The 16070-nt window shown below is 38.3% G+C and overlaps 1 protein-coding gene across 4 annotated transcripts in view; it reads right to left on the reverse strand.

Annotated features, from left to right (window-relative positions):
• shf (Src homology 2 domain containing F) overlaps positions 1 to 13517 on the reverse strand; it is a 108074-nt gene extending 94557 nt beyond the window's left edge. For 3 of the 4 annotated variants that reach the window (XR_003278463.1, XM_026231424.1, XM_026231425.1), the window contains exon 1: positions 12881 to 13517. Coding sequence is in view for 3 of the 4 variants with exons in the window: in XM_026231424.1 (XP_026087209.1) it covers positions 12881 to 13294 (414 nt within the window). In the remaining variant the exon portion in view is untranslated. The remainder of the gene's footprint in view (positions 1 to 12880) is intronic. The other variant, XM_026231426.1, reaches the window with a different exon arrangement.
• Between the last annotated feature and the right edge of the window lie 2553 nt (positions 13518 to 16070).

A 16070-nucleotide genomic window follows, 5' to 3' on the forward strand; every position in this document is an offset into this window, starting at 1 on the left:
AGTGCAGGAGAAGTTGGGTCACACAATCAATTCCCTTTACACACAAACACCATTCATCTCACATATTTTACATTCTTTGTAGGTCAGTATGTGTTTTGGAAATGAGCCTTTGTAATTGTTCTCTGTGGTTTGTGGTCAAAGAAAGACAAGAGCATTACCATAATTGGAGAACTACAAATAGACCTTAGCCACACATAAAAGGAAACCTCAGTGTTCCAGTCAAAACTTTTTGATTCATGTATTCTGGATATTTCTGATAAGTTAGAACCTACCATAGCACAGGGTCTGCTTTGCCTAAAGTGTCTAAGCCCTCTTTTCCATCAGTATTAGGAATCTGTTTTACTGTCCAACGATTGTAAACAGTGGTGTCCCACAGGGCTCCATTCTTGGTCCTATTTTATTTCCACTGCATCTGTGTCCTTTGGGATCAGTCTTCCACAAACACAACCTTTTTATTTGTATAAACTCTGTGATAATGACTCACAGTTGTCAAAGCACTCAAACCAGGTGAACATCATCTACCCTGCCCACTTACTGCCAGGAAGAAGTTAAGCCTTGGTTGGTAAGAAACCTACTTTATAACGAAAAGAGGGAATGCATTATATCTGGACCTTTTAACACAACTAATAAAATGTCAGATTGATCAACTTCCATTTTGATTGATGCATCTCACCACAGTAACATATATAGGCCTACTTGCTTTTTTCCTTCTCTTTAACAAATGTAACACTCTCTATACAGGAATCTCTCAGCACCATCTGTCCTTCCTGCAGCTCTCCAGAATGCAGCTGCCAATCTTCTGACAGACAACAACAACGAGGATCACATTACACATTACACAGAGTTTAAGGTGCTACTGTTGGTTTTTTAAGACTTTGCATGGCTTACCACTATATAATGCCGATTTTCTCCAGGCTTTTGAGATATTCATTCACATCTACATTTATCCATTTTACAAACCCTTTTATAACCAGGTTTTATTCAGTGTATTTTGTTTTTACCCTTTATTTACCCGGTATTCCCACCCCATGCCACTGGTGAACACAATGATGCATTCACTCAAGTCAGGCCAGTCAAGCAAACAAAGCTCCCCAGAATCAGTGTTTACAATTACTTTTTTTACTTGTTGCAGTTTTTCACATAAAAGTGGAGAAGAACAAGTATTTTAACATCAAAACATCTACATTCTTTGCAGAAAAGAAAAAAATCTACATAATCTAAGATCCAAACTTAGCATTTTAAATCTAAGTTTGCTGGAAACCCTGCCTTTCTCTATGTTTAAGGTATGAGGGGGCTGTAGCAGAGCAGGAACAGAGAGGCCATCATCATCTCGGTGTAATTACAGGCTATTCCTCTGTGCGCTGTGGGATTGAGACAGGGGACGAGACCCAGCATGAACATAAACTCCAGTTTACTTTCCTACCACAGATAAAGTTCCTGCAAAAACATCACCATTAATCACAAACTTTAATGGCACAATGATAGATGTTAGAAACAACAGCACTACAATTCATTCCAGAGTCGGAGCTCTTTGCTTTCTGAAACTGCCATGTTCACTCCCCTCATCATTTCCAGTGTTTACAGAGGGACGAAAGCGAACCCAAACCACACCAAACCCTGTCTGCAGCTAAAACCAGAAACCAGCGTCAGAGAGAGCCCAAGTACATACTACTCTTACCACTTCTGCAGTCTACATAATGGATTACATACAACAACTTTGAAAGAACAGAGCAAAGCACACTGGACAGAACAGCTTAGATGCAAAATGTCCCAAAATGCAATGCTAGAGATCTTTAAAAGGAATTTAATTAAAAAATAAGTGGTTTATTGGTGCTTGCTATTTACAGAAAGCAGTAGGGAGTATGGAGAATATAACGCACAGTACTGTAAGTATGCTTTTATTTCATTTTTGAATATTTTGGCTTGATTATCATCCGACAGATGGACAGCAGATGTCCTTTTGAGTGAATAACGCCATCAAGGTGTTTCTCAAATATCACCTGGCTCAAGCACCACATTCTACATCGCCGTGTGCTTCGAGACGAGCTGATTTTATGCTGGAAATGTGGACTTATCATAAAGCAAGGACAAACAACAGTCAAACAGAGGACAGGAAGGAGCAGATATATTTATAAGCATCTTTCAATCTCACATGAGGAGCCAGTCAAAAGCGTTTCCACTGCTGTTAATGCTGTGTTTCAGCGGGGCTGTTTTGACTCTGAAACACGTCAAGGTCAGTCCACACAGCTCAAAGACCATTATCTGAGTCCGACACGGAGGCATCCGAAGCATTAACACGCTCTCAGAGAGGGAGATTCACCCTCATACCAGAACAGAGTCAGTACTGTAAAGACATGCAGGTCACAGAAACATCAAGAGAGAACCAAACAGCTGACCATCAGTGACCACTGAGAATCAAACAGAGATGAATTAAAGTCATTTCTTCTAAATTAAACATATGTGCATGATGTACATTAATTAACAGAGCTGATAAGTTACATAATAGAATTTATCTAATAATAGTTTTTTTTTTTTCAAACCCACATTTAAACTTCTTTAGCAAACATCTTAGATATTTCGGCCTACAAAGAATATATTATATTTAAATAATGAATATCAAATTAATGTAGCGGAGAAGTTAAGATAATGGAATTTAACTGATTTATTTAAAAGCTTTTTCTCACATTATTTCATTCACGGTCCCTAGGTCACTCAATTTTCTAAAATGTATTTAAGAAGATTGGACGCTCAGTAATTTAAAGGATTAATAAGGGAAAGGCTAATTATATTGAAGCAACAGCATGTTGCTGCGTTTCCCATTTATGCAAAGTTTGGGTGATTTTTAGCCGTCCTCCACTCAAGCATACTTAACAAGCTGTTTAAGCTGAGCGAGGAGAGAATAATTAAGCACAGTGGCTCTTAGTAAAGCCTCCTGGAGTGGGACGACCATCTGCTGGCTGCGTGCGCTGGGCGTCATGAGAGTCAAAAACACATGCAAACACTACACATGCCCTTGAGGAACACGGTGAGAGAAACAGCCGCACAAACACACAGACAGAAGAAACCTTGTGGAAGATCAGGAGGTTGAGCTGGTTTACTCCAGCAATGTCACTTGAGTTAGTTGTAAATGTAAACCAAAAACCAAGAAAAGTCTATCCTTGAACATAAATAAATAAATAAATAAATAAATAGTAGTAATAATAAAATAAATAAATAGTAATAATAACAAAATAAAAATGATAAAATAAAATAATAAAATAAGATAAAACATTATGAATAAATATTAATAAAATTAAATAAAATTAAATTAAATAAAAAAAAAGAATTTAAAACTTGTGCTAATGTATCCTTATAAAATAAATTAAACCTAATTTAATTAAAAGTATTTTGAATAAAAATATAAAATATTTATACACATAATATATAAAACAAATATACACTTAGATTTATTAAAAAATCAATAAAAAATGTAGAAAAAATAAATAAATACTGATCCATATTACGCATCTGATAAAACAACTACAGTAAAATTATTATACGGTAATAAAATTATACTGAATAAAGCACTGTCAGAATGTACAGCTACTTCTGAATCCCCATCAATAAAGAAAGTGTAGTTATGACATCTACTACCAGAAATAAGACACCTGACAGAGACTCACGATCATCTGCATCGACTGCAAACACACGTTACACACAAATATGAGTTTTCTGTATTGAGCCGAACTGCTCGACTCATTAGATTCGAATCCTCCATTAGAGGGAAATGAATTTGATTTGATTTCAATCCGTCCACCCTCAAATTGATCTTAGGAAACATTATGTTAATACACTCTTTCAGGGTGGTGAATTAGACTTGAGTCCACAGACTGAGTTCAGATCCAGAGGGATTCTTCTCCTGATAACACCATCCCAGCTGTCAAAGCTCCGGAGATGACGGAGGAGAGAGCCTGACGCTGATGATTTACGTCCGGATCCGCCGGGATCTGAGCGGCACATAACCTAATAGGACCTGAGGCTTAGCGGCACGATTGCATTACGAGCCGTTTCAAAGGAGCCCTTTCTGCTGCTCTTGTGCTTTTGCAGCTAACGCTTTGTAAAGCGCCGATCAAATCTAATGAGGAGAGTCCTCTGAGAGGATGACACACAGCAAGAGACCAGACCACATCCCGGATCCGACACAGGAACGCTTGTGCTCACTGACCTGTCAGTCATTCGTTTCCTCTTCTTCTTCTTCATTTCCAATTCTAATGATTTAATACAAATGTATCACTATACATTAAATGCATTGATACAACTTGTAACAATTTAATCCCTCTTTTAAAATGCAATCAAATAGAACAATTCACAAAACATTGCATTTTATTTTTGTCAAATAAGACGCTGTATAAAAACAGAAACATGGGATTCAGAGCGAACACTCAAGGTCTTCTCATGTAGTCTCCATCTGTCCTCAGTTCTGATGACCGTCGCACCAGAGACTCGACCGGACGCACCTCGCTTTAATAGAGCGCAGATATTCCAGATTAAACACTAGAGGACACGCTTGACAAAATCCTATTTCCCCTCACCTCTTTCTCTGTTTCCGACAGATCTGAGTTTTAGAGAGAAATGGAGGCGATGCAGGGAGAAAGTGAGCTTTTATTTAACACTTTTATAATGGATGCACATATTTCAGAATATATTGTGCACTACACACTTATTTGAGCATCAGCTGCAGAGTAGATTTGTGGAATTGTGTGCACTGGGGAAAATTCAAGAAACGCTGGGATTTAATTATTTAATTATTTATATATTTAGTTTATTATTTCATTTTTAATTTATTGTTAAAGTTTTAGTAATTTGTTGCATTTGTGTCACTTGTATATTTTTTATTTATTTAATAAAATGTTATTTATTTTTTTTTAATTATTAATTTATTAATTAGTTTACATTATATAAAAAGCAAATGAATAAAAAGAGCCTATTTTTAGGGCGATTAAGATTACATTATCTAATGTTATTTAATTATTTATTCAATTATTGTCAGTTTTTAGTAATGCAATGCACAAAATTACCTTCAAAAAGATAATAAATTGTATTAAAAATATTGCATAAAAATAAGTTATAATATATTGTGTTCTATACACTTCACACTATACACACTCAACACTATTGCATAAAAAAAAAAAGCTAAATCTTCATGCAAAATATAAATTGATCTATTTTTGATTTGGGGTGAATATAACATTCGGTCAGTCGTTCCTCTGTTCAGCCGCGGCTCAGTAGTTGTTGTATTTGACGCAGGAAAGAGATCTCTTGATTACAGTCGGAGCAGGGCGGCTCTGACACGGGGCTTTCCACCACACACTCCTCACATCCAGACACACACAGTGGCCTGACAGCGCCGAGGAGGATCATGGGAAAAACATGGTTTACAGGGCATCGATTTTGAGTCCGAGGAAGCTTTGGCTGTAAGATGCTGGAGAGGCGTGTTAACCACTCCCTGTCTATTTCAAGGGGCAAGATCCGACTTGCCCAGTCAGAAGGGATTGTCAGGGAGCCGTAAACACTTCCTGTCAGGAAGAGAGCACTTCCTCAATCCTGGAGCAGAAGCACTCAGACTCACTGCTCTGACTCAGACTAAACCAGCACGATTACTGTCAAACTAAAAACACTAACTGAAACAATATGATACCATGTAAAAAAAGTAAAAAATAAAAACAGCTAGTTTCTAAAGCAATGTCTCATTTTCATGTAGTCATGTAATAAAAATGAAAACAAATACTATTAGAAAAATAACATTTTATTTATTTAGTTTATTATTGAATTTGTAATTTATTTTTAAAGTTAAAGTTTAGTCATTTTGTTGCATTTGTGTCACTTGTAAATTTACATGTGATAAAAATTCTAAAATTTTCTGGTAAAAAAAAAGAAAAAAACAGAAAATCTTTACTATTTGTATTTAACTTAAGTAATTGTAATAGATTTTTTGTATATATTTCTATACAGTTTTTATTTATTTATTACATTTTCATTTTCACAATTTTTTTTAGTAACTTTGTGTTTTATAATTTTTGTGAATTTTTTAGACATGTATATGTAGTTTTTAATCTGTTTTTGTTATGTTAGTACATCAATTTAAACAATTCAAATGAGAAATGTTGCCTTTATTATTATTATTATTTATTATTCTTTTATAATATATTATATATTTTAAGTTTTCTTTTTATTTATTATTTTTTTTAGGTGACGTTATTTTCTAAGAAAATTATTTTTTAAGGATAAAACTATGAAAATTCTTGTTAATGTAATCTGAGTGTATGTTATTTATTCAGCTATGATTACCCTGCTACGAAGCATCTGAATGTGACATGAGAAGAAGGAAGGATCTTCTGTCAAACACCAAACAGATGCTGAAGTCTAAGATGTGAGGTTTGCAGCCTGCACCACAGTCACGTCCACACATCGATGTTCTGGACAACTGTGTCTCTCTGATCAGCTTCATCAGTGACAGTCTCTCGTGTCTAATGAAAGACTCAATACAGACACGCATGCCTGCGATGTCAAACATTCAGCCATTCAGATAAAAGAATAGCTCACATATCTGCACACACACACACACACACACACACACGGTCACCATAGTGACACATCCAACTCAACTCAACTGTACTCAACACAATGAAGATGATTAGATGACTTTTTAGTTATTTCCCATCCCAAGCACACAACAACTCCACTACAGACTCTTAATTTTCTATTTCTCTAAACCAAATGTTTTTTTTGTTGTTGTTGTTGTTGGTTTGTATTTTTAACATGGAACTGATTCAAAAAGATACAAAACTTCAGACTCTGTTTATTCTTAACTGTTTGTAAAGGGGTATTTTACCCAAGAATCTATGGATGTCGATGGCTACCAGCAACTCTTTGGTCACCAACATTCTTCAAGATATCTTCTTTTGTGTTCAGACTCGAGGGTGAGTTAATGACAATTTTCATTTTAGGGTGAACTATGCCTTTAAAATACAGTTTGTGGATAAGGAGTAATTAAACTAATATTATGAGTGATGAACGTTGCGTAAGGAAATGAGTTCAGTGAGGACAGATAGAAGCAACTAAACCTCAAAAACATTTCTACACAACACCGATCAGCACTGATAAGATGGAAGTGTTTATCCATGTGCAGAGTGCAGTAAACCGGTTTGGATCTTGATCTCGCACAGAAGAATCCAGATCTGAGCGGACAGATGGAGACCGGTCAACAGGTCAGTATTTCACTTGATGGTCTTCTCATCAATACAGACTTATTTCCACACATCTACAGGTGCTGGCCATATAGTTAGAATAGCATCAAAAATTTGATTTATTTCACTAATTCAATTCAAAAAGTGAAACTTGTAAATTATATCCACACAGACTGATATATTTCAAAAGTTTATTTCTTTTAATTTTGATGATTATAACTGACAACTGAAGGAAAATCCCGAGTTCAGTATCTCAGAAAATTAGAATATTGTGAAAAGGTTCAATATTGAAGACACCTGGTGCCACACTCTAATCAGATAATTAACTCAAAACACCTGCAAAGGCCTTTAAATGGTCTTTCAGTCTAGTTCTGTAGACTACACAATCATGGGGAAGACTGCTGCAAAAGAGGCTGACTGTTCACAGAGCTCTGTGTCCAAGCACATTAATAGAGAGGCGAAGGGTAGGAAAAGATGTGGTAGAGAAAAAGTGTACAAGCAATAGGGATAACCGCACCCTGGAGAGGATTGTGAAACAAAACCCATTCAGAAATGTGGGGGAGAATCACAAAGAGTGGACTGCAGCTGGAGTCAGTGCTTCAAGAATCACTACACACAGACGTATGTAAGACATGGGTTTCAGCTCCGCATTCCTAGTGTCAAGACACTCTTGAACAACAGACAGCGTCAGGAGCGTCTCGCTTCAGAAAAGACTGAACTGCTGCTGAGTGGGTCACAGTTATGTTCTCTGATGAAAGTCAGTTTAGCATTTCCTTTGGATATCAGGGTCCCAGAGTCTGGAGGAAGAGAGGAGAGGCACACAATCCACGTTGCTTGAGGTTCAGTGTAAAGTTTCCACAGTCAGTGATGGTTTGAGGTATCATGTCATCTGCTGGTGTTGGTCCACTGTGTTTTCTGAGGTCAAAGGTCAACACAGCCGTATACCAGGAAGTTTTAGAGCACTTCATGCTTCCTGGTATCCCTGTTTTTAATTGGCCAGCAAACTCTCCTGACCTTAACCCCAGAGAGAATCTATGGTGTATTGTGAAGAGGAAGATGAGATATACCAGACCCAAGAATGCAGAGGAGCTGAAGGCCACTATCAGAGCAGTCTGGTCTCTCATAACACCTGAGCAGTGCCACAGACTGATCCACTCCATGCCACGCCATTCTAATTTTCTAAGAAACTGAATTTGGGGTTTTCCTTAGTTGGCAGTTTTAATCATCAAAATTACAAGAAATAAACATTTGATATATATCAGTCTGTGTGTAATGAATGAATATAATATACAAGTTTCACTTTTTGAATGGAATTAGTGAAATAAATCAACTTTTTGATGATATTCTAATTATATGACCAGCACCTGTAGAAAACCTCTGAGAAACATTCAAACACTTGCAGAAAACAGGCCTGGCTTCCACAAAGTACAGTAGTGTTAAAATATAAAAACTGAAGCTAGTTCATGAAGCCCTCCATTCTGCTGCAAGGTCACTGCTGTCTTTTATCTTCTGTTTATCTCTCAGTAATTCACTTTCACAAGTCCTTCAACTATTCATTTAACACAGGTGTGTGTGTGTGTGTGTGTGTGTTCGGAGGTTGTTGTTCATTAACACTACTAAAACAATAATTAATCATCTTACAAAACGCTCTCAGCCGAGAAGGTCTAATCACAACAAGAAAAACAGCAACACAATAGCAGCAAAGGAATCATAAGCTAATGCCATCAGCCGGCCTGCTTACCACACTGGGGAAAAAATATATATCATTATTTATGTTTTAATGATAATAAATATGTGTTGTCACAATACCAAAATCATTCAAATAATTCAATCAATTTTCAGCAAACTGAAGCGACTGACTGAACGCTGCTCTTGTTTCAAAATCAAGGAGAGCAAAACGCTTGACACAGATATTGGCATTCCGAGCATTAGGAAAGCATTTCCATAATTATCATCCACTTGTCAAGTAATTAAGACATTAGTTGGCCTTTTCAGAGCACTAGCAGGATACTAGTGTTTCAGCCTCGGCGGTCGATAAACGTTATTCAGTACGTGCGAGCAGAATCACTGCGATGGACGGAGCATAACGATGATAACACAATACGACAATCCTACTGCTCACAGTTTAGTGTTTCTAACACAGCACGGATCTATAAACTCTGGTAATAACAGTTAAAGGGACAGTTCACCCAAAAATGAAGATTTGTTGTTAATTTACTCATCCAAGATGAAGGGGACTTTTTTTTCCTTCAGTAACAGTGAAAAATGTTTTTAGCTGAAACCGTGCTCCTTGGTGACTCACAAAATGCAAGTTAATGGCTACCGACACTTTGACAGTCAAAAAAAGCATAACGCAGAACACCAAATGAATCCCTGTGACTCATGGCGATATACTGAGGTCTTATGAAGCGAAATGATCAGTCTGTGCAAGAATCTGCACATTATTTACAGCATTATTACTGTAACCCAGAGCCTCAGGCAAACAGTGATCTTATTTAGCTGAACTAGTTGAATCATCTGAATCAGTTCATGGCTCGAGCAACTCAATCAAAACTCACTTTCAGATGCCTGACAGACACACCGACTGGAAATGAGCAGAAACAGCAGCAGATCTGATTCTATGATGAATGAACTGATTCAGTGAACTGAGGAATCAGTTCGACACTGACTGAACACAGATGAGCCGTTGATGTGTGCATACGTGAACCAAACGCTTGAATGAAGGGCCAAATGAACGTTTTTATGGCTTCACGTTGTTTATGTAAAAAGGTGAGCTGATGAAGACTAGTTTATACACTTTATTTGCTATCAACATGTACAAACCCGATTCAAAAAAAGTTGGGACACTGCTTAAATTGTGAATAAAAACAGAATGCAATGATGTGGAAGTTTCAATTTTCAATATTTTTTTCCGAATACAACATAGATGACATATCAAATGTTTAAACTGAGAAACTCCTTTCAGATATTGCTCCACTATTTTTCGCGGCAGCATTGGGGGAATTGGTGATCCTCTGCCCATTTTGACTTCTGATAGACACTGTCACTCTGAGAAGATCTTTTTATACCCAATCGTGTTGCCAAGTGACCTAATACATGTAAGTTGGAAATCGCTACCTGTCCCAACTTCTTTGTAATGTGTAGCTCTCATGAAATCCAAAATGAGCCAATATTTGGCATGACATTTCAAAATGTCTCACTTTCAACATTTGATATGTTATCTATGTTCTATTGTGAATAAAATATAAGTTTATGAGATTTGTAAATTATTCCATTCCTTTTTTACTCACAATTTGTACAGTGTCTCAACTTTGTTGGAATCAGGTTTTGTAAAACATCCATGATTTACATCATTATTGACTGCTTTAATAATATAATTGCGTATATGTTATGTCATTGTGTGATCATCGTATGAACTGGTGGTCAGTTATTTGAATCAGTTTATTGAAACGAACTGTCTGAAAGAACCAGTTCAAGAAGAAGCATTGTCTGAAGCTCTGGATTAAAGGAAATAAAACTGAAAGTAATGTTTAGTTTCTTGCACAGACTGAACTTTTTGCTTCGTAAGACCTCAGTATATCATCAGGAGCCTCTGGGATTCGTTTGGTGTTTTGCATTATGCTTTTTTTGACTGTCAAAGTGACGGTAGCCATTGACTTGCATTTTGTGAATCACCAAGGAGCACGGTTTCAGCTAAAAACCTTCTTCACTGTTACTGAAGAAAAAAAAGACACCTACATTTTGGATGGCATGATGGCGAGTAACTTAACAGCTCATTTTCATTTTTGGGTGAACTATTGCTTTCATTTTCAGGTCACTGCAGTTTTTTGAGCAGTAAATCATCATATTATTCTGATTTCTGAAGATCATGTGACACTGAAGACTGGAGGAATGATGCTGAGAATACAGCGGAGCATCACAGAAATACATTACACTTTAACACAGATTCACTTTCACATTGTAATAATATTTCACACTTTTTACTGTATTTCTGATCAAATAAATGCAGCCTTGGTGAGCAGAAGAGCATACACTGTATGTTGAACACACAGCTTCGTTTGAATGGCCATCAATGGAAGCAGATGGTTACCAGTAGGTCTAACAGAGTCATTTTAACCAGCCAAGCCTTGACACACACACACACACACCTGTGTGTTCCCATATGTGCTTATGCAGTATCTCTTCCTTCAACAACCTTGTGATTCAGTAATCAGGACAAACAGCATTTGATAAGAGAGCTGACCAGCACAAACAACACTCTCCGAGTGACTGCAGCTCAACTCTTTTAATTAGACAGTGCAGAAGCTGCAGTATTTACCAGGATTGATGAGTCGGTCGCTTGTTGTCTGGCTTTGACAGGCAGTCCACGAGTATGATGCCTGTGAAGGCCTGAAGTGTTGATCAGCTCAGCAAGAACGAGAACGAGAACGAGAACGAACAGCCTGTAGTATGCACCCTAACTGAAGATATCCAGATAGTTGGGACACGTGCACTAAATGACAGCACTGTTTGAAGCATGCCGTCTGCGCTTGCATCATATCACTAACCTGAGAGCGCACGGGCCGCACCTCGCAGGAAAAGGAGTGGCATGTATGAAGCGTGCAGGAAGCATTCTGAACGAGTTATACATTTGTGATCGCTCTCACAAACACTAAAATAAACATTACACACATGAACTCAACACGAGTGAACGGCTACAGCATCCACGCATGCATGCATTCAGATTTCACCATAACATGTATCCCAAAGCACTGCAAAACGTAAAAAATGGTCAATAAGATTTCAGGGCAAATGACTGACTTAAACTGAAGGTCAGAGGTCACTGTTACTGTTGACCTCTGCATAATTTCATCCTGCACAGTTTGACTCATGTGGGATGAATCTAAAACACAGACACCTTCTGGAGCAACAATCTTCTGGATAATAAATGTCTAACGACCCATTTTCATTTCCACCCGAAAAAACATATACCACATGGGCACTATAATAACTCTACAATTCCTAGAATATCAAGAGAAACCCAAAGCCATGTAAAACTTGTGTGGATGTGGATCCTCAGGCAGCTCAGAGATGTTTATGGATGTTAACAGCAGATTGAGAACAGTGTCCTCCCAGCTCATAACCGTTGTGGAGCACATAAAACAACTGGTTTCACCGGTTCTCTGCTGAAGCATGGCCTTTACCCTCACAGAGTATGCCAGAATCAGTAAACCCTGTTATTGTCAAATATTTTCACACTGATGGTACTCCCAGTGAAGGTTTCAATTATACATACATACATACATACATATACATATTTACATACATACATACATATATATATATACACATATATATATATATATATATATATATATATATATATATATATATATATATATATATATATATATATATTTATTTTTCCTTTTCTATACTAAATTTTATGATTTTAAAATCATTTTGTTTTACTAAAAACACTATTTAATATGAACATTTTTTTAATTTATTTTTTTTATAAATATAGGGTTGATTTATTACAGTTTTATTAATTGTATTTAAATCATTGAAGACAAGTTGGTAAAATCTTGCTGTATGTTCAGGTTGTGTGTGACTGTAGACTGCGCGAGGCTCCGTGTCCCGTGGATCTACCTGTGGAGGTGAGGCGGTCTTACCTTCTCCTGCTTGCCGTTCTCGGGCTCTGCGGGCGGGGAGCTGGGGGTCTTGACCGCGGTCGCCCCGCTGCTGCTGCCCGAGCTCGAGCTGCTGCGCTCAACCGTCTCCACCTTTATGAGCCGGTGCTTCGGAGACACGTACTTGATGTCCGGCGAGCCCGCGGAACTCAGGCCGGTGGAGAAGGGCACGTTTCCGCCCGGCGTGTACGGATCCTCGAAGTCCAGCTCCTTCTGGAGTTTGTATGCGGTGAGGATGTCGGGCTGCGCGGACAGTAACCCGGTGCCCGTCTGCTGCTGGAGGCTGAACGCCGGGGGGCTGGAGACGGCGGTGTGGAAGTGTCGGTAGTCCGGTTTCGGAGGTTGCGGGGCTTTGGTGGTTTTGAAACCCAGGTGCTCCTTGAACCATCTGGCCATGCTGCCAGCGCATTGCTCACAACTCCGATACGAGATGTATCCGTACCAGTCCCCGTCCGAGTGCTGAGGCTCCGGCTCCGGCGGCGTGAAGTGCACGTTTACCGACTCTATCACTTTCTGTTTGGTGAAACTCTGCGCGAGACTCCTGCGCTCTCTCCGTGCGCGCGCGTATCTGCCTCTGCGTGTGTGTGTGTGTGTGTGTGTGAGACAGCTGAGCGACTGCTGGGATATATTGGGAATTTCTACCTGAGATACTCACTGCCACCTACCGGTGCGCTCTGACACTGAGAGGCACGAGACCGAGGATTTGATCACAAACACACCGTCACTGCGCGCGCTACGGCGACAAACAGGTGCTGAGGATAGAGCTGTAGCAGGCGTTTTGAAGAAAAAACTAATAAAAAATGCCTTCCTTAAAAACTGAACCATGCTCTTACAGTGTGCATTCATCAAACTTGTGTTTTTGATTCAGTTGATTACAAGTATTTGCTTGTGAAGAGCAGTTAGAAAGTCTTTGTATTTTTCGTCGATTTTTGACCTGGAATGTTTTATGCAATAATTCATTATCTCTTTATCAACTTGTTTTCTTCATTTAACACAGGTTTTGATTCATCTGACGTTTGCAGCAGTTTTTGAGTGAGCAAAGCTAAAATTATCTGCAAATAATGTTTAGTTTGTTTTTGTTTTTCACTTATAAACTGAAGTGCATGAGCTCAGATCAATCACAACCTGTGTTAGTTGAAAACACATTTATAAACAGAATAAAGGATTTACAAGCAATTTTCTTTCAGGCCGGTCAGCTTTGACTGGAAGTGCCAAATGTGCATGAAAAGGGGTAGAGAAGAATTATTTGGGAAGTGGTGATACGCTGTCTGAGCGATAACATTAACATTTTCTGGAAAAAGAAGATCCTCTCTGGGTCAAAGTGACCAGAACATGAGGGTTAAAACAGCTGAAATCCGGCTGACAGTGAGAGAGACAGAATATTCTATTAAAAATATTCTGATGTGGTCTCACATGATAAAAGCCTTCAATCTTTAAGAGTGTTTGTGAATAAAGCATTCCAGAGTTCATTCTTCAGGTCAATAGACACTTAACACACCTGTAAGAGTTTCTCAGTGTGTGCCATCAGTCGGTCAGATGTGCAAATGAACACCTGGACAGCATCTCAAACATCCGTTTGCATGACAAGAACCCAATGCATTTACAAAAACAAATGTGTGTGCATCAGTCTGACAATAACACAACTCACCTGGAAAACATTCACACTCCCTGCTTCAGAAATGCAAAAAAGCAATGTTACTTGAGTTGAGAAATTGACAAATCCTGTTGCATCTTCCATTCATACTTTGGCATGCAGTAAACGCTCTCGGTTGTGTGTTTCTTACAGAAGAAATAAGACAGACACACTCCACACATTAGTTACAGGAGCCAGAGACACGCTGCTGTGGCGCTTTATGAAGTAATATTTCTCTTTAACACCACTGTCCTTCAGCATGAAGCACAGCAGTTTAATCCTCCTGAGAGAGTCACGTTTAATTTGCCCAGTCTGATTCTCCGTCACAGTAAATAGTCCACAAATTAAAGACTCTGGGCCCAAATTCAGTCATTTAATTGCAGTTGTTTAAGGGAAAAGGTGGTTTGACGAAAACACAATTGCATGGATTCAAAAGCATAATATAAATCAATTTAAGTGCCCAAAAACTAAAACTGAGCTTAAAACTGATCACTGTAGAATCCATCGACATCATCCTTGCAGATGCTTGAAGAAACCTTCACAAACCTGCTCTTAATCTCCTGCAACTGAGGAGGAAAACACATGCATTTAGCAGATGCTTTTATCCAAAGCAACTTAGAGGAACAACATAAATTTGTCAAAGAGTCATGAGAAGATAAAACAGCAGCAGAATTCATGCACTCATCATTCGCTGACCTCCTCGCTTTGGTCAGTAAGCTCCTCCAGCGTCTGTCCGGCCTGCATCACCGGAGCTGCAGTCTCCTCGCTGTAGACTCTCGCTCTGCCAGGGAGTCATTATCAAGATGAAACCTTCACATCGTTTCGGTGCCAATGGATTACTTTCAATATTCCACACACTTCCCTAAACGCCGGTTTAATACTCAAACTAATCTTAGCTGAAACCACACACAGAGCAAGACGTTAATGAGCGTTCTCAGTCGAGACAAATAAACAGCAGACGGACGGATGAGAGGAACTGCACTGGCCAGAGCCGGGAGTCCTCAGAGACGCCGCTGCGGTGAGAGACCAGACCATCGTCCAGATCAGAGCGGCCTGGGGTCAACAGCAGCGAGAATCAATCAATGTGTGGCTTTTGATGCCAAAGTTAGTAGAACAAGAGTCAAAGTCTTGATCCAGTCTAAATATGTACTGACAAAAAAAAAAAAAAAAAAAAAATCAACAAAACATTTTCCTGGAAAAGGCTTGCTTAAATTTTTTTTGTTTGTTTTTTAATTGCTGATAATTTGTGCAACGAAAAGACATAAACATAATATACATAAAACTATTTACTTGCACAAAATCAAACATTCATTCCAATATTAATCTATAGCAATTCTAACACATCCAGTGGAATACATACATACACACATATACACATATATATATATATACAGTCATGGCCAAAATATCGGCACCCTTGGTAAATACGATCAAATAAGGCTGTGAAAATTCATCTGCATTGTTAATCCTTTTGATCTTTTATTTTAAAATTCACAAAAATGTATCCTTTCATTGGATAATAATAATTTAAAATGGCTG

Source organism: Carassius auratus, chromosome 43 (assembly GCF_003368295.1).
Source record: "Carassius auratus strain Wakin chromosome 43, ASM336829v1, whole genome shotgun sequence".
Lineage (NCBI taxonomy): Eukaryota > Metazoa > Chordata > Actinopteri > Cypriniformes > Cyprinidae > Carassius > Carassius auratus.